At 38.0% G+C, this 23491-nt stretch overlaps 1 protein-coding gene across 4 annotated transcripts in view; it reads right to left on the reverse strand.

The window, feature by feature from the left end:
- The window catches only part of vti1a (vesicle transport through interaction with t-SNAREs 1A), a 142766-nt gene that overhangs the window by 44170 nt on the left and 75105 nt on the right, over positions 1-23491 (reverse strand). For 2 of the 4 annotated variants that reach the window (XM_056268816.1, XM_056268817.1), the window contains 2 exons: positions 12894-12964; positions 7524-7596 (listed from right to left, as the gene is read on the reverse strand). In XM_056268816.1, the coding sequence (XP_056124791.1) occupies positions 7531-7596; positions 12894-12964 (137 nt within the window). In that variant the 3' untranslated portion in view covers positions 7524-7530. The remainder of the gene's footprint in view (positions 1-7523; positions 7597-12893; positions 12965-23491) is intronic. The other 2 variants (XM_056268815.1, XM_056268814.1) reach the window with 1 other exon arrangement.

Raw genomic sequence — 23491 nt, forward strand, 5'->3', positions numbered from 1 at the left:
TCCCTTTAAAAATCAATACAGGTGAAGCCATCAGGGAGATGCTCTCAGTTGCAAGTCTTGTTAATACATATTCTTCCAAAACAAACCTACCAAACTAATTCCAACTGTAAGTTTGCAAGTATAAGAACTTCTCATGCAAGGTCACATTGCTCACGCATGTTTCATCCGTCTTCCCAAGCTACTTTGAAGACTCGATTGAATCCAGTGGCTTGTGTATTAAACAATCCGCAATCAAGGCAAATGTTTTAATTGGTGTGATTATTCTTTAATAATATTATGATTTCTTTAAGCAGACATTGCCATTAAAAGTTAATGAGACGAGTATGACCATGACAATATAATTAAAACCCTCAGGAGTTTCTGAAGCTGTCCATTAATAATTTAGAGCGAGTTGGAGCATGAGACGGCCCAGCTCAGTAGTCTGCTCAGGGAGAAAGTGAGAGAGAGCGAGCGAGATGACTGGGAGAGTAATACTGCTTTGCCCATCATGATGTGAGTTTACTTTGATTAAGAGCTGAATTACCAGACTATCAGAGATGTGTCACTATTAAATCCCTCTGTTAGAAACCTTTTGGGATACGCATCTCTTATTTAATACCAGTGTATTATAAACAGATTCGTTTGAACTCTGGAAAGTCGCGATGAAAACGAGCTGAGCTCAAAATGCACGCAGCGTCCTCGGATCGGAAGTATCACAGAGTACACATATTTGGAGTTGTCCTCACCCACACAGTGCTCTCCACTCAGGGTAAACATCTGGTGCGGCGCGGGTCTCTCTGTCTCCATCTTACAACAATATTTATCACAGCGGGCTAATGCTCCGTCCTCAACATACTGCTTTAGAGCCTGTGAACCTCACCATGACAAACACAACCTGGAGTAAGTGAGTGTGTGTACAAAGGCCAAAGGAGATAATCAAGTAACGTAGAGCCACGGGGAGTCAAGTTCACCTCTCTTTCATTTAAATTACCCTCACATCTTTACCCGGCGTGAGCATAGAATTAAATCACACTGTACAGTCATTTAAGAAAAATACAAATCCAAACGCCATTGACCCAGAGAAGTGACAATGCAAGTGGAGATTTTTAAATTTTCTGAAGAAATTGAGTGCTGATTGTACAAAACTCATCACTGCTGTGAAAGATCCTATCCCCTCTCTTCAATGACTTATCAAAAATGTAGACTTGTTCTTGTTTATCAAAAGCTCTTTTCGTAACCAGTTAAACATTATGCAAAGCTAGCAGGCGAAATTGTTATTTTGCTAAGTGATTGCTAGCCAAAAAAGAGAAAGAACTGGAAATGTTTAATTAGATTATTTTTTAGCTTCTGTTTATAATTTGTCTAAATTAAATTTTCATGATCAAGAATATTTATAAATACACTGTGAAGTGATTTTGTGTGAAGTGACTAAATCTAAAATTAAAATTATTAAAAATATTTGTCATTGATTGAAATAAAATAAAATATAAATATTAGATGAAAAAGACAAATACTAAAAGTACTAAAACAACAATTAGTATAAAAAGTACTAAAATAATATGCATTGTAGTTAAATAGAAATATTAAAAATCTTTGTCAAAATATGACAAAAGCACATTAATAAAAAATATTAAATGAAAACTGACCATAAAAAAAAAACTAAATGAAAATATTAAAAAATATCATAATAGTTTATAAATAACACAATTAAAAATATATATATACTGGATTAAAAAAGTAATATGTAGTAGTAATATGTAATATATTGTGCTATTAATCATATGTCCAAGGGCTAAGCAAGCATGGAATTAAATGAAAGCCAGGAAAATTCATAAAGATGAAAAACAGGCCAGAAACCCCCCCCCCCCCCCCCCCCCCAAAACATCTATTTGTTGTTTTTGTAACTTTTCTGTTGCAAATGGCTTTGAGATGCAACACAAATTTAATATGTGTGGGAAGGCTTTATTTACTCTTTTGTCAAGCAGAAAGCTCAAAACTAGTTAGGAAGAGAGATACAGAGAAAGAGTGAGAGTAAAAGAGAGAGAGAAGACCTTTTCTAGGCAGACAGGAAGAACTGGGGGTGCGGTGGGCCTTCATGCAGAAAGGCAGAGGGCTGAAGGGAGACGGCGCGCATGCAAAAGCTCATAAATCCTGATTTGAGGTGGCCTCACTGCAGCACTACATTGCTTAAATGCTACGTCTGATTTAGTCTTCCCATTAGGTGACAGCTGAACTTTAACATTAATATGATAACATTGAAATAAGTGCGTGTTATTTACTTAGTGGCGGGGCGGGATGGAATAAGAGAGAAACAGAGGGAGGTGGGAAGGAAAGGAGGATGATGAATGATTTCTGGACAGCTTCTGTGACACGGGGCGGCCGCGGCCCCTCTAATGAGACTTGACAAAATGGAGACATATGCAGAAATATTGGTTACAGTCTACGTCTCCAGCATCTTGCTCTCTCTCTGTCTCTCCTCCTCTCCCTCTCGCTCGCCGCACACGTCCTGATTGTCTACGACCACTGAAGCATCTATTTCAATTGGCACTTCCTTCCTGGACCCGGGGTTTTAAATTTAGCTGGTGTCATTTACATATTACTCTTAATCAAAAAAAGAAAAAAAGAAACAAAACCTTGCCGTCACGGTTCAGGCAAGGGCGCAAAGGCACTTTATAAAGCGGAGATGTGACAGACGTTCAACTGAATTGTGCGTGTGTGTGAAGGAGAGAGATATGAGGCTGGTGGAGAAAACAACAGTAAGTGGAATTGAGAGAGAGAGACAGAAAGAGAGAGAAGCTGTGCATTGCTTCAGTTATCTCACATCTACCACACAGGGAAAAAAGCCAATATCTCATCAACCTGCTGATATGAATGATGAGTTCTGCTGTTTAAAGCCGATACTACATAGAGACAAAATAGTGGGAGGAACGCTAGATCTGCTTTAGAGTAGATGAGAGCTAAAAAACAACAACTGCATGATGACTATGCTCACATTGAAGCTGTGCCTGTGATCCGTGATTCATTAAATAATATTGTAAAATGTTGCTGAAATAAATTAAATATATATACATATATATATATATATATATATATATATAAATATAAACTACAACCACACACACACACACACATACAGTACATATATATATATATATATATATATACACTAGGGGTGTAACGGTACATGTATTCGTATTGAACCGTTTCGGTACGAGGCTTCCGGTTCGGTACGCATACAAACCGAACGATTCCTTGGACCATTTTTCCTGCGACAAAATCCGCGCTGGCGCGATCACCACAACGTTGCGCAACATCAAATGGCAAACGTAATGAAAGCGGAACGAAACTGCGCTACTCATTATATTGTGCTTCACGGACCGTTTATCAGTTCGGACCAGCAACATCTGTGCAGCAAGAGCCGATCTCGATCAAGCGACACTGTTACTACACAGCGCTAAGAGATCCAGTGAAGAAAACATTTGAATTCGTCACTGAAGTAATAACATCGCTGTTAGATCTAGTGAGAAGCATTCAAATTTCTCAGTTATTAACCGTAGATCTCTATTAGATCAAACAGCGCTGACGTGGAAACCAGGAGAAACATTGTGCCGTGAATGAACTAGTAATATAGCCTGGCATGCCAGACCTACATCAAGATGTTAGGTCTGGGAACTCATCATTGACAGGGCTCAATCTGATGGGCGGGATAAACGGTTGTCTTTCAAATTCTCTCAGCACGCAATTGGATAGCGAGTGCGGCAAAAATGACAAGTTGATCGTTTCGCCACAGCTTTTTTGTAACAGCGCGCGCGGCGCCGCATCCGAGGATGAATGACTTCAAACCGAATATGCCCGAGCTTGCTCTGACCGTCGCAACTCTGCCGTCATTGTGTTAAGCCCGCCCACCAACTCTATACACGATGTGATTGGCCTGACCAGTTTTTGGTTTTTCCAGCTAAAACGTCTATGGAGAGTTGCTAGACCACACTGGCAGCGAAATGATTTTTGCTGCCGCTAGGGTGCGTCTAGATTTCTAGGCTACTAGTAATACTTTACGTCCACAGACCAGCAACATTCACCATGGATTTATGTAGTAACACTAACTGTAACCAGTTTGGCTGGAATAGTGAAATGCTTTCAAGTACTTCACACATCTTTTTCCAGCACTTCAAAACTCAAATAATATATAAATAAATATATATTTAAATGTTATTTTTAATGTGATGACCAAAACATTATTTGTTCATCCTTCAAAGATTACCCCCATTTATAAACCTGAAAGTTTCAAGATGTAGGAAAACTCAGTTATTTAAAAATATTTTTTCTTTTAACAAATAGGAAATTTCTCTGGCATTTCTATCTTTTTGCTGTATCGAAAACGTACCGAACCGTGACTTTAAAACCGAGGTACGTACCAAACCGTGATATTTGTGTACCGTTACACCCCTAATATATACACATACATACTACCATTCAAAAGTTTGGGGGCAGTAAGATTTTTTTTTCAATTATATTTTTATTCAGCAAGGATGCATTAATCAAAAGTTACAGCAAAGACTTGGGCATTGTTATCTGTTAAAACTAACTTTATTGAGGGGACAGCGAGTCAGATTGGTAACCCCAGAGCCGTTGAAAAACAGAGTTGCGACACTCCCATAGACCGCCATAGGAACTTAGGAATGCGGAAGTAACGCGTGTCATGGAGCAGCCAATAGTTCCAAACACTGATAGTTCCAGCATTGAACCCCATTCATTTTCAGTGCTTCCGAAGTACGCTCGCTGGTAAATTAATGAAATTACTGTATTTTTTTACTTTTACACACATTAGCCGACCTCTCGTGAATCTAGTCAGTAGTTATATGTTATGTAGTCAGTTTTAGTAAATGTTTATTGGAAGATAATAGGTTAATTGCAGCGATAGCTTACGTGACCAACACTTACAACACTAACATTAGCTAAATTACGGTAACCTGATGTACATAATATATAATATATAATAATATATATATAATTATATATATAATTGTGTGTATATATATATATATATATATATATATATATATATATATATATATATATACATATATATAAAATTGTATATATAATTATATATATATATATATATATATATAATTATATATACATACACACACACACACAATTCATTTATTTAAATGGGTTAGGGTTATGCATATATGTGTTTGTGTTATAGCCTACATAATATATGCATTCATATATATGTGTGTGTGTGTGTGTGTGTGTGAATGGGTTAGGGTTAGTTATGTGTGATTGAAACATGTGTACTGTACACACAGTACATGATCGTATACATGTATTTGTGTGTGTTTTCTGATGAATGGTTTAGTCTATGATTAGGGTAGGATGAAGGGGTACATTAGCCATACTGAAATGAATCCCGTTAACAGTTATGGATCGTATTTAAGAACATAGTTAATTCACTCATTAACTATCTCTCCGGTTTCATTTTATGAAGTTAATATTAACCGAACATTGCTGTAAATTTAGTCGTTGCTTTCTACGTTATGGGAGCAGTCTATTTCCCTCCTAAATCGTTCATTTGTACATGCACAGCGTAATTATTTATATTTTATGTTGGTTGGAGTTCTGAACGGACTGCAGACCTCTTTGCGTGATCACGAAGGTAGGCTAATGGTTGAATCGGAATTTATAAGCAAGATCACGGGAATCAATAGCCTAATACAGCCCAGTTGTGCTAAAATAAATATCATGAGACGTCCGTCATCAGATGAATGACATGGAAAAGTTAAGTTAGAGCCGCTAAAGCCAGTGCTACTACCCATGCGAACATGAACACTAAGCTTTTCCCTCCAAAAATATAGCCTAAAACTTATCTAAGTTGTCACCCTGCCTCTCTAAATGTAAAACTGACATTAACAAAATGCAATAACAGCTTATAAAGTACTTGGGTTTGTGTTTTATTTTATATTTCCCGTTTAATAATGCAATCGCTGCTGTCTGTCCATAGAAGAACATGACAGCCCGCGTATGTTTTGGAACTATTGGGGCTTACATGAACCACGTGACAGCCGTCGCGGCGACATCAAAGCGTGTCGCAACTCTTTCTCTCAATGGCTCTGGGTAACCCGAAGGTTACAGGTTCGATTCTCAATAACGCCAGGAAATGACTGCTCCCCACTAAACATGGCTGCCCACTGCAGCCATGTTTAGTCGCATCTCGTCGGGTACGTCTCGGCCAAAAAAGCTGCGTTTGAACACAACAAAAGGACTAAAGGTGACTGTCAACTAGCACGTGTGTTCTGCCCCTGCGTGTAAGTAAATATATGTCTATATCAGCAGTCTATTTTCATCATTCAAAAAGGGAAACTGAAAGTAGGACTACAGAAATACAAAGCAGCGCTCGCTAACCATTTTGAATATCAATCACGCTGATCACTTTCTTCATTCCAGGTGGCTCATGTTATTATGAAAATGTTCGTGCATTCAAATGCTCAGGTAAGATGACGTAAAATTATTGCTTTGCTCACTTTCATCACGCTTTTATTCTCTTGCACTGACTCGTTCGCTAAGCTGAACAGCAAATCAGAGTTCTCTCTCTCACCAACGACCCGATGCCAATTCAACATGCTGAATCGGCCCAAAAAACTTCCGACTAGAGCCAACGGCATCCGACTAGAGCCAACGGCATCCGACTAGAGCCAACGGCATCCGACTAGAGCCAACGGTGCGGAAAACACCGAAAAAACTAAGCACAAAAACGGCCCGATATTCCCTGGCGGCCGACCAGCTTGGTTTGTCCCAGTATGTGACACTGAAGACTGAAGTAATAGGGCTGCTGAAAATTCAGCTTTGCTATCACAAGAATAAATAAAAAGCTTATATAAAAATATCAAATAATTATTATATTTATTTCATTTTACAGTATTTTTGATCAAATGATCTTGATAAGCATAAAAAACTACTTATTTTATAAAAATAAATAAAAAAATAAAAAGAATTCTAACCAAACCCCAAACCCAAAAGTAGTCAAAAGTAGTCAAACACAAAAACATAAAATATAAAGTATAAAATAAATATACTTATAAATAAATATATAAATTAAATTAAATTTGGATTTCCAAGATGTTTCCAGTTGTTCGGAAACACAAAATTGGAAATAAAAAAAGTGCAATATTTAAAAAAGCTTTCTATGGGAACGATGCATATTTAAATACAGATTTCGACACAATTTCCCTCATAATAATACAGAATTCCACACAATTTCCCTCCTAATAATACAGAATTCCACACAATTTCCCTCCTAATAATACAGAATTCCACACAATTTCCCTCATAATAATAATTAAAATGTGACAAAAATGTGCTGATTCCATGGAAGTTGGGTGTTTGGGATAATTACTAATTCCTCAGAAGACCATTTAGATTCATGCTATGCAACCACAGTGCATAACAATAAGCATGTTATTTTTTGTGTGTTCATGCAGTGGATGGTATAGGGCCACTGTCAAACACATCCATAGAGAGGTATCAGAAACGGTCCCTACCTTACTCTTACCTTCTCAGCATGCCGGTCAGGATCCGAGAGCTCTTGCCCAAGTTAGCGTCCGTCTCTCTCAGCTGGGAGAAGAAGAGAGAGAAAAAGAGACAATGTCCATGTTAGAGAGGTCATGTTACATTTGTGCTATAAAAATAGGCTTGAGCCCTATTTGGACGGTAATAGTTTCTCATGGGGACGTCCAAAAAAAAAAATTTGCATGGCACCTCAGTGATTAAACTCATGCATTAGGATGGCGATAAATTCACGTTGGAGGAGCGAGTTTTGGGATTCTACAAACCCGGGAAAGCCCTGCTCACGTGGTCAGTCGCATGATTGTCTGCTGTAAATAAAATGTTGTATGCTTGGAATAATAAGAATAAATACATATTTCATTTAATAATAGGAAAATAATATCCTATTTATTATTTAATTATTTAAATCTCCTGTTTAAAAATGGGAAGATAGACGCGCTATATTTAAAATGGTTTTCTGTTGTATTTTACCTCAAATTGATGGATGTCGTTTTAAAAATGTGGAAATTAGCAGAAATAATTTAATTATTAAATGGTGTATAACATTGTATCTAAAGTGTCTAAGAAAATCTGTGAATGAAATCCGTTCTGCATGGTCCTCTTGTTTGTTAACATTATTATTATTAAGTCTAAATCAGGCCTGCATTGGTTTGAAATTGCTGCTATTTACATCTGAGTGAGTGGAGCTTGCTGTTATGAAGGGGCAAGATATGACCCGAACACGCGCTAAGCGGTGTCAATCAAAGCACACTGGACCAATCATAGCACACTGGGCCAGCTAACCAATCACAGCACATTTCGTATTTCGGAAGGAGGGGCTTCATCGAAACAGCGCATTCGCCCAGACTGGGGAGAGAGGAGCTGTAATAATGTAACACTACGTTAAAAATAATGCGTTTTTTTGCATGAAAACATATTTGAGTACACCCCAAAAACAAAACCAAGACTTTGTAAAAGGTCATAATAGACCCCTTTAATACAGCCACTTATTTACATGAGGTAAACATAAAGCTGCTTGGTTTATATTTTTATGTATATAATTAGTGCCATAACAAACGTTTATGGCATTTTAAATGTTTACATGCTTGTCATCTCTTTCTTCTTTGAGCAGCGATGAAACATCGTTCTTGTAAATAATTTCCAGCATTTAAGGAATAAAATGATAGGCTACATCTTTCAAATGCATCCAAATTACAGCGAAGCGCAACTGTACAGTGCTCGGCAGTGGTCAAAAAGGATTTAAACAGAGAACTTTTAACTGATCTCTTCTTGTAAACTCAGTGATGTGGATTCGGACGGCAATTAAATTACCACACAACCTTGGTGTTTGTCAAAAAACAATAAGTAATTCAGCCATGGATTTTTACGTGGGTGGTGGGAGAAAAACACTGACATTCTGGATTCGGGCAGCAATAAAATCACTGACTAACCCCTGTTAATGTTGAAAGGAACTTACAACCCCATGAGTAACAACTACCGTCCAAATAGGGCTTTAGAATGTATACTTTAGTGAGAGAAGCTACTAAAATTAACTTTCATTCAACTTTATTTCCTGTTTGTTGCAACACTTCCTTTCTCTTTTAAATGTGTATATGTTTAATATTCAATATACGGCTCATTTAGCGGGACGCATAAGTAAAAGCCATACATCTGGAGATGTGTATGTGTTCAGGAATGCTGACATTGCTATGGAAGTAAAACCAAAGTTCTGGCAGCCGTCAGATACGTGACTCTGGCTGGCCTCCTTGAGAAAGCCTCCTTCTCTGTCCTCACAGTCAGCGGGGACATCTGTATGTGTATGTGTGCGTGTGTGTATGTTAGCGGGCAGGCTCAGGGACAGATGTGGTTTTAGGCGTGTTTGGGTTCTGGCATCACCAACAGCCCAAGAGCTGCCTGATGTCTCTCTCAACGATGGATGTGTCCCATGGGAGCTCCCTTGGCTTTTCCCAAAATCCCTCTGTTTCACTCTCTGGTCAAAGTTGTGACAGCACGAAAACACACGGTGGAGCTCTCCGTGAATAAGGAAACCCAGAACAAGACCCACAACAAAAGAGATTACCAGTACAGCAGACCTAAAGCAGAGTCCGATTACAGACTAGCAAATGGTCTTGGTAAGATGATTCCCAGTAGCTTGATTCAATGCCTGAATTTCACTGAATAGAGTTAAAAGAGTCACAGTCACGCAGGCCTAAACCTAAATAAAGAAAAATACCACAAACAACTATTGTAGCATAACCAGAAACAGGAATATTGGCCATACATCAAGACATTTTAAAAACCAACATTTTACATGAGATGAAATTTGGTCAATCAAGACTCTCATAATCGTTTAATCTTTGTGACTTCTAATAATATTTTTATGATTCCCGTTCATACGAATAACACATTTTGGTCTGTTTTAAAATGTCTTGTCAAAGTCTACCAAACCAGGGAGAAAATGCAACATTGTAATGATGTAATCCATGTCTCGGAGTAAAGAATACGGACAACGAAACCTGAAAACAACCTGAAGTATTGTAAGTGGCAGTTATTTGACTACACAAGAAATTTTCCTTGGCGACATTGACATCACTACCAAAAAATGTCCAAACAAATACATTAGGAATCTAATGCACACTAAAACACTTCCTGCAGCACGATCCTTTTGGGCTTCTTAGTTTGAAGAAATCTAATGGGAAAGAATGTGGTTAATTGGGGACAAGTTCCTCTTAAATAATAAAATAAAGGAGGAGTCTTATAAAATTGTACATAGCATATACCCAGGAAAGAAAACTTTAGAGAGATTTAAAATTGATATTGAATATTCCTGTACCTTTTGTGGTAATTATGATGAAACAATTTGTCATCTGTTTTATGATTGTACATACAGTAAGATATTTTGGAGAGATGTTGAAAACTATATAAGACGTAAAACTGGACAAACTTTAACATTGAGGGGGAAAGATGTGTTTTTACTTTGAAGATGGTGGAACAGATAAGGATTTTTCTTTTTTTTGTCCAATTGTTATTAGTCTTAGGAAAATTCCATATTTATAAGAAGAAATGGGCAGAGTCCAAACCAAATTTTGAACACCTTTTAGCAGAGCTAAAACAATATCACACCACTGTAAGAGGTCTTAAAAATAGAAAGGCTATTAATACCGATCTTTTACTCTCTAAATATGTTTAATTTGCATCCTTTTATGTAATTTGGTCTTGTTTTTTTATTTTTATTTTATTTTTTATGGTTATTGTTTGTCTTGTATGTCTGTTTTAGTAATGTATTTTGTGTATCAACCCTGGCATAAACAGATGTTGTTGTATTATATTGTTAATACTGAATAAAAAAAACCCCCAAAAAACAAAAAACAACCTGAAGTCAACATTTATGTCCAACTTATTTTAAAGTTTATCATGCAAAAAACATTACTTTTGACATTCAGATGACAATTTGAGCTGAACTCTGGAATACAAATGGCACACAAACATTTTGAACAATGAGGTGGCAGTTTGTTCCTAATTGACAATTTTGGGTACATTTTGAAATGCTAGTATAAGCAAATCAAATTGCAGGACAAAATGCTACACTTAGAAACAAAGAAGCCAAACTATGAATTGAGTTGAACGACCTGAAGTCTGTGGAATTAGAGTCCTTAGTCTATGGGATTTTTCCACTCATTTTACTGTTAATTCTGATTGTTTGTAACCGTAATAGCACTAATCAACAAGTAGGTGTGGGATAAGTTATGTGTCAAACTTAAAGTTAGGGTTAGAGGCTTGTTCAAATGCTTGTTCACTGAGGATGAGCAATAGTAATAGAGCTGCTTGCAAGGCACTAGGTCTCTCTTAGTGTTTGTGTGCGTCTGTTTGAAAGAGACTGAGTGAACTGATTGTTAAGAGACACTCCAAAAACTCTTTCATCTGCAGTTTCCTTCTCTCAAAAAGCAGTTTATTGCTCTTTCCATCTAATGTCTTCTTATCATGCTTTCTTTTCTTTTCTCCTCTCCATTTTTCCTGCCCGGCAAAATGTCTTTAAAGTGTGAGGGCCAGTCGGGGCTCCAGGGAAGGAGAGCTATTCTCCATAGACAGCAGACCTTTGAAAGGAAATGTTTTATTTCCTTTGAAATGAGCTGCCTGCCCAACTGCCATGTTGTGATCTTTAAGCATCCTTCATAAGAAGCCATCAGAGAGGCCCCTGACTGAGCTCTCTATACCAGTCTTTAGGAAAGAAAGAGAGGGTGAGAGAGGGAAAAAAGAGACAGAGGTAAGACTATGACAGTGGACACGGCAGGGACAAACAAAATAGGAGGGATGGACTGAGATATGGAAAGGTAAAAACGATTATACATGCAGAGGATAAAGTAACAAATAAAGGTTGAAGTAAGGAAGGAGGGGGGGAGTAAAAATGAGATGCGTATGTAGAAAGAGACATTTGATACCTGGTAGGAGGAGTGACACTCAAAAAAAGCTCACAACAGCCCTCTATTTCATCACCTTTCAAACTAAGTGAATCGATATGGCTAGGTATATATACATACATGTATACATGTATATATGTATGTATACTGTACGTGTGTGTGTGTGTGTGTGTGAAAGCTCAAGCAGACCATTTTAAGAAATACATTTAAAAAAAAAAAAAAAAGGTTTTTAGGTCATACATTTTAAAACTACAGAAATGCAGTTATTTTAGGGCACCAATATCTACATAAACTAAAAATCAGCTTTATATCAACTGGAAAAAGGACTGCAATTTATTAGCAAATTAGACTAATATTCATTTTTATTATTGCAATGAAATTCTGGTATTTTTAAATGTGGCTTAAATGTACAAATACCACTATTAAAATATATATCAGGAAAAGTATCTAGTGTCCAGCAAAGTCACACATGTAGCTGCGGAAAGACTTTCGGAATTCTAGCAGCCGGAAGAACAGAGAACAAACCCTTGTTTTGTCCGGAGGTGTTTGTTGTCCATCTATGCCCGTTTAGACAGTCTTGCATCATGTGTGACCTCACTGCATGAGACAGGACAACTACAAAGGCTTCTTATTGGTGCTGTGCTCTGTGTCAAACATTCTGTTCTCTGTACATTTAATCAATCACTCCAGCAGGCCTGCTATGCTAATGCGTGAGAGGTGCGATCTGGTGTTAACTGCCTGCACTTGAGTGTGCTCCTGTCCTCTTGTCAAGTGTCTGATCTAGGGCACTTTGTGTCATCCCAAAGAGCCAAGATCTGATCAAGTCAAGTATTTGTAAGCCTGCGTAATTGCTTAGTGAGAAAAGTGTGTGTTTTTGTTCTGTTTGAGTGTAGCCTCCCGAGGACTGTCTCAGGAGTTGTTTGAGTGTGTTTGTGGTTGTAAACTCACCCGGTCGCGGGATCTCTGAATCTTCTCACGGTCGGTGTTCAGGTTGGCAAGGATCTCCTGTCCAACTTGCTCTGTAGAGGATAAGAGGAGGGACAGGGTGAAATAAAACCACAAAATATTGTTAAGGCCGTCTTAAGATGCAGGTGCATTTACTCCTGATCTTTGAATTTATTTCCGGGCCATCCGGACATTTTAATAGGAATCCACACGATCAGGAATCTTGAGTGAGAGCGAAAGATTTCTTTCTTTTTCTGTAAGAAGACTTACACATAAACTTTGATGGAAACACATTTACCGAATAAATTCCTAAATTTTGTATTAAGCACTGCAGGTGAATAGTGTAAAACGTTTGACTAATAGATATTGCCACACTTTCCCCAGTTTATTAAATCACAGTACTTTAAAACAATTGTTTTGTATTACAAGTTTTATGAAATGTTTTTTTAAATATGCAAATGATTCATTATCTAACCAGAACAGAAATCTGAACACTAGATAAAGCCAAGTTCCTTTTGGTGACATATTCGAGTAATTTGTGTTATAACTCTAATACTGTTTTTTATTTTTTTTTATAGAAATACAATGATATATAAATCAGGTGAATGTTATATAAACAAAACATTCTGTAAAACCCTTCAGAATATAGAAAGGAATAAAAGTTTGTTGTACGTAAGTGCTAATCAAGTAGAGAAGTCTTAGTGCATGAAAAAAACTTTTTTTTTTTAAATGGCCTTTAAATATATGTATTGTAATTGAAATCTACAGATGCAAAGAGATTAAGTATAATAAAATAAACATAAATTTACATTTTGGATGTTTTCTTTCTAGTCCGGGAAACACTTCAAAAAGGGCTACACACACTAACAATGAAGGGGAACCACCAATTGCAAGATAAAACCAATGCTTTAATGAAACAGTGACAAACGTTTCGGTCACATGTGATGCCATGGAAGCAAAATAGCCCAAAATAGCCATGGTTTTGCTTGTAATGTCTTGCCTTTAAAACACTTTTTGACTTTGTCTCAAGTTAAAGACTTGTGAAGGAGGGCCATATCAGGATTTCAGAAACTTTAAGTGGGTTCTTTGAAAAAAAAGCAGTCAAAAACTATAACAACCACCTAGCAACACCCATGTAAAAGTCTAGTTACAACCCTGATCTCTGATGTCTAGGGATCTCAAACTACTTCTCACCAATATGCTGTCTTAAATATTTTGCATATCCCAGCATGCCGCATCACACCGAGCACGAACAGCACATGCAATATTCAGCTGCTTGCTTACAAACACATTTCATCTGTCACGGACGTACACCCATTTATACGCTCGCACTTAGATAAACATCTCGTACATGGCGTCTGACAAGCCTGTCCATGGTCACTGTCATATTCACATCCCAAGGGTCAAAAAAGGAAAAGAAAAAACAATGAACAAAACAAAAATCCCACCCTCCCTTCCTCCTGAAAAAACCCTTTTCACTATAAGTAGAAATCACATTAGCAGTGTGGAGAGGAAGGGAGTAAAAAAAAAAAGTGAAGTGAAAAATCTTTGCATGGATCAAAGCTACGCTTTCAAATGCACCAAACAATTGTGAGTAAACAACACACTCATGACTGGATTACCCTACACAGGTGCAGCTCTCAAAGAGTCAGCTTGACGCTCGAGGAACAGAGGAACGGGCCACATCTGCGCTAGCACTAAATATCAGAGAACGAGAAAGACCGACACAAGACGTGGTTACACACGCGTCTCTTGCCTTCATTAATTTCCAATCAGACTGAGGACAGACTGAAGGATTCTCAGATTAGATAGAGCAGTCACAGCGCATGTGACAGATAGACCAGATTAAAAGAGCGAATCGACATATTAATAACCATCATAACCATGGACGGTCGTCGAGCCCGAGACACGCTGCCGCCCACCCATGAGTGGAAATCTTGTGTAAAGAAAATTAAGCACCGCTATCTGTCTCTGTCCAGTGCGAAAGGGGCCTTAAACAAATGAATGTGACACGGCCACAATGGCAACAATGCAATACACATGCGCTCAGACACGCTTGCTCATTTTTCACTTCAGATGATAGATGAGACCGCTGACATGAAGGGGTCTAGCGCAAATGAAACAATCCTGTCAGCACGCTATAATCTAAGCTCAACGAGATATAAATACACAGGAGGGGGGGAAACGAAGTTGCTATGGACAATAGGTACAATAGAAAACTTTGATTGACATATTTCTCTGACGCCTTTGTGTTGTAACTGCTTTCTTGATATCAAGATATTCAGAATCAAGGTCTCCTATACAAGGGTTGTGAGCTTCTCTATCTCCACTGATTCCAATTGCTGTTAAGACTCAGCCTAATGCAAGCAAAGTAAATGCAAATGAATACAAAAGAAATACGAGTGGGGAAATAGAGCAGGTACATAAAATAATTTCTACAAAATCAAGAAACAGATGGGTTGGCCGACTAACTACATAAAACCGTTCCATGGTGTCTTCCTGTGCCACTAAAAACACGGAATAAAAGCTGTTAAAACCAAACTCTGTATAATGTAATATTCCTGCGGCCAACACACTGTAAAACACATTATGGACTCCGGTTTCTCTTTCCCCATAAATATTTCTCTTAGTTGTGGGACCGCAAATTGATGTTGCCATTAAGAACGAGCTCCAAAAGCACACACACATACACACAAAAACACACACTGTTGGACAATTAGCTGTGTGTACACCACATCCCACGGGTGAGAGGAAATTTACCAGCCCACAATTCCACGGCTCTCTTCCTCTTTTGATATATCGGTTTGTCTCCGTTTATATGTTTCACAAATAATCTGATCTATCTGTCTCTCTTCTCTATTCGTATATTTGAGACTTAGACAAGAATGTGGTTTGAGCAGAGAGTTTGGCTGGAGAAAAACAAACACTCTGTGAGAAAGGGAAAACAACATGATTTCCCTTGCTTCCTTTTCTACGAAGAAAAAAAATAGAGCGAAAAACTTCTCTCTCGACATTGTAGACATTCTCGCTGACTTGACATCATAGAGGGGATAGTACGCCCAAAAATTAAAATTATCTCATGTTCAAAACCTGGATAATTTTCTTCTCCAAAACAGAAAAGAAAATATTTGAAGAAAATCAGGTTTTGCCCAGTCTGTGAGGTCAAAAAACAATGGTTTTCATTGTATGACATATTTTTCATTTTTGGGTGAACTAACCCTTTAACAGTGGAATTAAAAAGGTTTTAATTGTTATATACAACAACACACAAAATACTGACGCCAAGATGCATTACATTTAGATTACAGGTCATCATTATGTGCAATAAAACTATACACATGAAGCGTAGCATGAATTATGGTCATTTATTCTTTTGCAAGAATCACTTTGGATACATGTCTACTTAATGAGGTGCTAATTAATTATCACACGCTTTAATGAGGATGCTGACATTCTGTAAATTGAGGGTGTAGCTGTGAAAAACAGGCGTTCGAGAATGAGAAAAAAAACCTAAATAAATAAATAAGTAGACTCCATGCTCATAATGATATAAAATATTCTTCCCCGTTTAAGGCCCTATTAACAATTTAAATGACCCTGACGCCAAGCTTTTCCACAGGCCTGCTCTAGTTAAAGATCCAGATCCCCAAGGCCCATTTAACAAGGATATTACTAAAATCTATATCAGCACAATCATTACCAATGGGCTGGTTTTAATGCAGACTTTTTAATTGATTGCTGACCACCACTTGTGGACAAGACCTCTGCTCTAACTGCTTTATATTCGAGTAGGGCTGTGCCAATACTATCATATTTCAAATTATTATTATTCTTTCTCACAATATTAGCCTATATAAGATTTATGTGGTCATAATTAAATTTCCCACAGATCAAATGATGAAGTGAAAAATGCAATTCTATCTATGAGACAGAACTGGACAAATGCCAAGCAAAACATGCAAGAATACAGATGCAAAGGATGGTCATTACTTTATGAATGCAACACTATTTTGGACCCAAAAAGGAAGTCAAACTAGCATCTGCTTTTAATAAATGACAAATCACAAATAAGAATAATGAATTCAATGTGTCAAAATATATATTGTATGCATTACAGTACATTGACCTGAGATCAATCTGTGACATCCTTTAAATACCAAATTGGCCAAAGTTTAACAAACCTGAACTCGAATAGCATAACATTGGTACATACTGAAAGACAAAAATCTGCATGCATCTGGCACAGTTTCGATTGCGATCCAATTATAATATTGTGATGCATTGCAATATATTAGTTGTGACATGTATTGTGATGTTCATTACATTTTGAAGTATTGGGGGGGGCTGGTGCTCTATGTAGCTTTTCTTCTAAAATGAATCCTTTTTTTATTGTCTGTGTGTGAAAGGGTTGTAATCACACATTACAATGATCCACTTGTCGGGTTTTGCTATTACCTCTGAAGGCCAATATTCATATTTATATGTGAAGTCTCTGGGTCGGATTTACCACGAAATCCATCGGATGTGACGTGCATGCGCGCTCCCGAGCCTCTCTCCTTATATACAGTCTATGCGACTGACGGCACTGCAGCTAACGACATGGAGTCTGACAACACCCCCAAAACGACCTGCCTCCAGCAAACACCACATAAATATAAAAAACAAAAAAAAGTTTTATCTGCTGAAGCTCTTCAGGCCAAACGTGATTCTGATCGACTCAGGACGAAAACACGGATCAACATCGGCAGAGCTTTTGAATTATTAGTAAACTCTAATGAAATAGCAAGGTAAACTACATGAGACATGAAATTAATACTAAAGACTGTTCCTGGATAACAAAAAGTAGGTGCTTTAGGATGTAACTTATTTTATGTAGTAGATCTACTGTCTAACGTTACTCATCCCACTACTATCATATTGTTTATAATAAACATTTCCAGACACGTTCAGTACAGTAATGTTACTTCCTACTGTCCTACTGTTACACTGACATTGTTCAGTCTAGTTCACCGTTTTCGTTATCATATACATTCACCTATGTTGACATTGCTGATTGTGAAAGATACACGAATAGTTAGTGAAATGCCTTATGCTAGATAACATCACATGTCGGCTAAATGCAGTCAATGTAGCGTTATCATGGTACGAGCATGGAGCATTAGTTCAACGTCAAGCTGATAAAAGTAGCCTATTATTGTAACGTTGCAGTGGGTGTTTACATGAGTTTCCAGCATGTTGTGTGATGCTTTCGCCGTTGCGTTGAAAGTCTCCGTGTGGCCGGTAGTGAATGCTCGCTCTTGAGATCGAGCACGAGCACGCACACGCACACGAGCATGAGCCCTCTTGTTGCAATCTGAAACATCACCGCTAGAGGCCGCTAAAAAATACATAGAGCACCTTTAAATCCAAAATGATCTTTTACTAACTCAACATGGCATAATTGAGCCATGTATTACTTTAATATTTCCGTAATGTACCAAGTTAACAGGTTCACTGGAGTGTTTCCTGCACCACTTTTCAGCAGCCACGGCAAAAGAAAAAAATAAATCATGTGACAGTGGTTTACAATCTGTATTGTATGTAAACTAATAAAAAGACTGTGTACCGCAAAATAGTGTCTAGAAACGTCTTTCTATTGTATTGTCTTCATGGGCTGCATGCAGAAACAAACATACAACGTGAATCTGTCGAACAAACAAATGACTTATACCAACTAGTTATTTTTAGTGAATCAAAAACAAGTCTAATTCCCGAAATGAATGCCACTTATTAATCTAAGACATACAACATGACCGGTGAATTCCGAATCCCCAAACAATGACTTTTATGATCCGGTTTACAACACTACAGTAGATGGACAAAATGGACATTATAAATGAAATTAGTCAGAAACGAAACAGACTCGAATCAAAACAGATCAGAAAATCTGTATCGATTACCAGCCTATTGTGATTCAGCACGAGAAGTCTCTAAAACACCTTGACACATTCAAAGAGTCTTTAATAACCAGTAATTCCACTATATGTTGTTTATTTCTTTTTATCGTCTTTTTGTCTTATTTCTGAGTATTGCTTCTACATTAATACTTTTCCTTTAACCTCACACCGCCGAAACATTGTGTTAGTGCAGTCAAAGTTTCTTTCATCTTCCGGTCTGTCTGTCTTTCCCTTCTGTGACTGACCGTGCCTGTCTGCCTTTGAGCTTGGCCTGCAGGAACATCAAATCACTCAGGACATCTCGGAGGTCCGAATGTCACTCGTTTTCATCCCCTCTTCCTGCCAGCCGTTGGCAGTAAGATGGAGGCAGAACACACCGGGGAAGAAGCGTTTTCCACCTCTTCGTTCCATCGTCCTTATATCTGTCCATCCACCTCCCCTCAGCAGACACGTATAATTGGGCACATCATCAATTTTACAGCAGCTGTTTGAGTGTGAGTCCTCTCTGAGTTGTCTGAAGCCCTCTGTCTGTCCCCAGAGCTGAAAGGGTACATGCCCTGACACAGGCTCACTCCCAGGCTCCGGACTGCTTTTTATTACAGAGTTCCAGCCACTTTTTGAAGGTTACCACACACACTTCTATCTGGACACAATCCACAGACACAGCCAAATGAGAGAAAAAGCGCCCATGGGAAGAGTAAAGGCAGGTCCAACACTGACTGTCCCACAAAGACACACACACACACACAAACAGTAACGCAGAAACACAGTTCCTTTCTCTTTATTTTAGACAAGTTATTCCCCTGTCTGGGAGCAAAGTGCTGACGGCACTTTTATTATTCTTGTTATTTGTTAACAGTATTCAACTGCTGACCCCACCAAACTTGAGCTCTGTTGTAGAATGAAGAAACAATTTCAAAAAATGAAAATTCTGTCATTATTTACCAGCCCAAACCCAAATGATTTTCTTTCTTATGTGGAATCTTCGAAAACTGCTGAAATAAATCATCTAGTACATTGACAGGAACTGGCGCAAAAGAACGATACGTTCACTAATCTGTTCCCGAGTTTAGTGGAAGTCGGATTTAAAAACAAATGATTCAGTTCAAATTGTGAATATTATTAAATTTAATAATTCTATATTGTGAGCAATTAAAAATAACTAGCTTATAGACCAGTCAGTTGAGTAATTGTAAACAAAAGATTCAGTCCACATTGTGAATCTTATCAATAAAATCTACCGTATGGCTTCAGGATACATCAAATATAGTGCACAAGACATATGAACGCTTCTACTATGCTTTTTTTGGTGTTTTACATACATAGTCAACATCAACTGAGCATTTTTAACACCTCAACCGAGGTGTTTTAAATACAAATACAGTTAAACCACGATAAGGACACAAGTAAGTGTTTAACAGCCTCAATAGACAGAGGACTGACGGAATGATATGGATATCAAGAGAATATATTGGTTTCAGAGGAATGAATGAGAAAGATGGAGAGAAATAAGGTAAGGGCCACGGCCTGTCTGCGCAAGAGCAAGCGCTGGGTAATCAGGCCCCATTTCACTGGCCTTTTTTCACTCCACTGGGCTCTGTTTTATTCATTGGCTCAGCCCTGACCCTGCCGCGCTTCTGCTCTGACAAATCACTTCTGATTAAGACAAATCTTTATTAGCCGGCCACTCAACTTTCCCTATTAATCATTATCTTCTCTCTCACTCGGTCTCTCTCTCTCACACACAGCACATCTCACACACTCTTCTAAAGGCCAGATCACTGCCGATTGCTATGCGTGGAGATGTTAGGGCTTCTTCTGGCTGATAAGACAAAGGTTTAATGGGTATGAATGACCATGCCAGAGGGAGAGTGTGCGCTAATAGAACCATTTGTTTAAGCTGGGGGGGGAGGACAGAGAAAATGAACACTGATTTCCCCTCCTACTTCCATTCTTCCAAGATTGAGCTTTGAAAGGGAAGACTCTATCAGTGCCTCTGGAAGGACCGGAGGACAAGGCATGCTGGAGAATGGGTTCAATAGCTGAATGCCCCTATGAACTCAAAAACAAACAAAGATGAGAAACACATCCTAGAAACATCAATAGCGACCCACTCCTGTATCAGAATAGCAGCAGATGACATGATTCTTCATTTTTTAGAACTTTTTGTCCTCTATAAAAAAGAAATTAAAAAAAGAAAATTAAAGTGGAAAAAAGGATAGCCTATAATAACTACTTCTTCTTCTTCAAAAAAAAAACTTTATAGAAAGCTGAAATGTTAAACTTGCCGGAATTGTTCCAATTTGGTAACCAGACTTTAAGACTTCCCTCTATAATTAGTTAAAATTAAGACTCAAACTTATTTGGTATTTATATGTAAACATTTAGCTTTTTTGAAAAAAAAAAAAAATAAATAAGATTTTTGCATCAGGATTTATGTTGTGGTGAAAAGTCTCCTCTTTCTTGCAAATGAAGCTTAAGAGGTCCAGAATAAAGTTCCAGAAGCCAAAATAAGACTTTATTGAACAAAGCAACAAAGCAGAGATGACAGCTGCTGCATCTGAAATCTGAATTTGTCTCTGGCCAGGGCACCATTATTATGAAACTGTTATTTTGCAATGGCCATGCAACTTCATTTCGTGTAAGATTCACCCATCCTGTTTCCCACAATTAAGTTTTACTTCTCTCGCCTTTCTCTCTAATAGTGGAATCCTGATGGTCAACCCTTTTCAGAGGCAAGATGTAAAATTTTTCAAGGACAATCAACTCTTTCCAAGAGGTTGATGCCTCCAAGTGACATATTTATTTCAAACATTTTAATAATGGTTTGATATCTTCTTTGGTCTTTCACAGCCATCTGTTGTTTAATGGAAATTCCCTGACTTTGCAAAAACTGCACAGTGGGCCACAAGACTTTCTCAGACGCGTGTTTGACCTTTGTAATTATTATTTCTCACAGTCATGTAGGCCACAAGGCCTTCAAAACACATCTGACTATATAGTATTCAAACTATTTCTACAATTGTTTTCTATAGGATAAATAAAATATTTAATCATTTGTGAGCAATCATATCTTTATTCCAGCAAATGTGATCATTTTAACATACATTAGTAGCATTTTCAAGATTTTAAGTAGTCAAAAGTACAAATGATTGAAGAATCCCCCATAAACTGTCATCAAACTAAGAGAAAAAGGAGACCCATTTCTGCTAAACGCCATTGTTTTTAAACAAGTTGAGTCTTACCTAACACAGCCCAAACAACAGCACTTACAGTAAAACCTAAATGCTGTTGACACGGTGGGTGGGAAAGGTGGTTAGTTTTTTTTTTCAGCAAATTGCTTTAATTTAATCAACTGGCATTACTGAAGCATCCAAATGAAAACTAATAGAGTCTGGGGCAGGTCTTGATTGCCTCGCTTACAAAAAGTCCCGGCTGCCCACTGCTTTCAGGTTCCTCAATTAAACAGGCAGAGTTTCCATGGGCCACTGGAGAGCCATACATCTACCGCGGGTCAATCCGCACCCATCAAATTCACTCGTTCACTTCATTCTTTCAGAGCAGGAAATGATTTCTTCGTGCAGATTAGGCCCCAGTTGAGCTGAAATGTGCACCAAACGTGACCGAGCGAAATTAATAAACAGTGGTACACTGTCAGTTGACTTTATTAATATTGATGTATGTGCTGCCACTTTATTTTTTTTTTGCATTTTTCCCCCATCTCTTTCAGAGCAAAGAGGGCCGGGCCAAAAGATTACTCTTTGTGTAAAGTCACTGCTGTTCAAAGAAAGGAAGAAACATGCATTCGTCTTCATATGTCATAATAAACAAGGATCACATCAGAATACTTCCGTGTGACAATCCGCATTTTTAGGCTGACAATGTCACGGATTCAGATGAAAAGGGCGCAATCAAATACAAAATATGGGATGGGAATGGGAAAGATGTGCTGTAAGAGCGTAAAAGAGCAAAACGAGAGAGACAGTGGAAGAAGTGAGAAACAGATAAACGCAAGCTGGCGTGGCTGCTGCAGTGGGAGGTCTGCTCTTATAATCACCTCACTTCCTCCTAATCACATGCTGCACATCATTTACTGAACACCTGCAAACTTCACACCCTTCCAGACTCACAAGCTCCAATGTGTCGGACTGGAAGAAAATCCTGACGTTCTTTTAAACAGTTTAGGAACGTTAATGATCCCATTACTGTTGATTAAAGCCTGTAACGCCTCTAATCAGAAAGTTGACAGGCAGATCAAACAGCCAAACACAAATTTTTCCTTTTAATTATCTGTAAAATACAACACCTCAGGGTGTTCATCCCTGCCTATCTCTGACAAAAACCTCAGTCGAAACGATGCCAAGATCTAACACTTCCTAACAGTTCATTATCCAATAAGAAAAAAAAAGCAAACAAAAACCCAACGAGCATTCAGATCTTAAAAGCAATCTTCACAATTAGCAGAGCGCTTGGGGAGCCCTGCAGTCCTGTGACTCCAAATTGAAACACCTTAATTATATTTGTCAAAACAATGTGCCGTCACCCTCATTTGCATGTTTTGACAGCCGCCCCCAAGAGTAGCACTCAAAACTTTAGCACATTTAAACACCTACTGATTTTAGTTTTCACTTACTCTCTCTTTTTAATTTAATCCACCGATCCATT

This window comes from Rhinichthys klamathensis, unplaced genomic scaffold (assembly GCF_029890125.1).
Source record: "Rhinichthys klamathensis goyatoka isolate OS25496 unplaced genomic scaffold, OSU_Roscu_1.1 h1tg000277l_1, whole genome shotgun sequence".
Taxonomy (NCBI): Eukaryota; Metazoa; Chordata; class Actinopteri; order Cypriniformes; family Leuciscidae; genus Rhinichthys; species Rhinichthys klamathensis.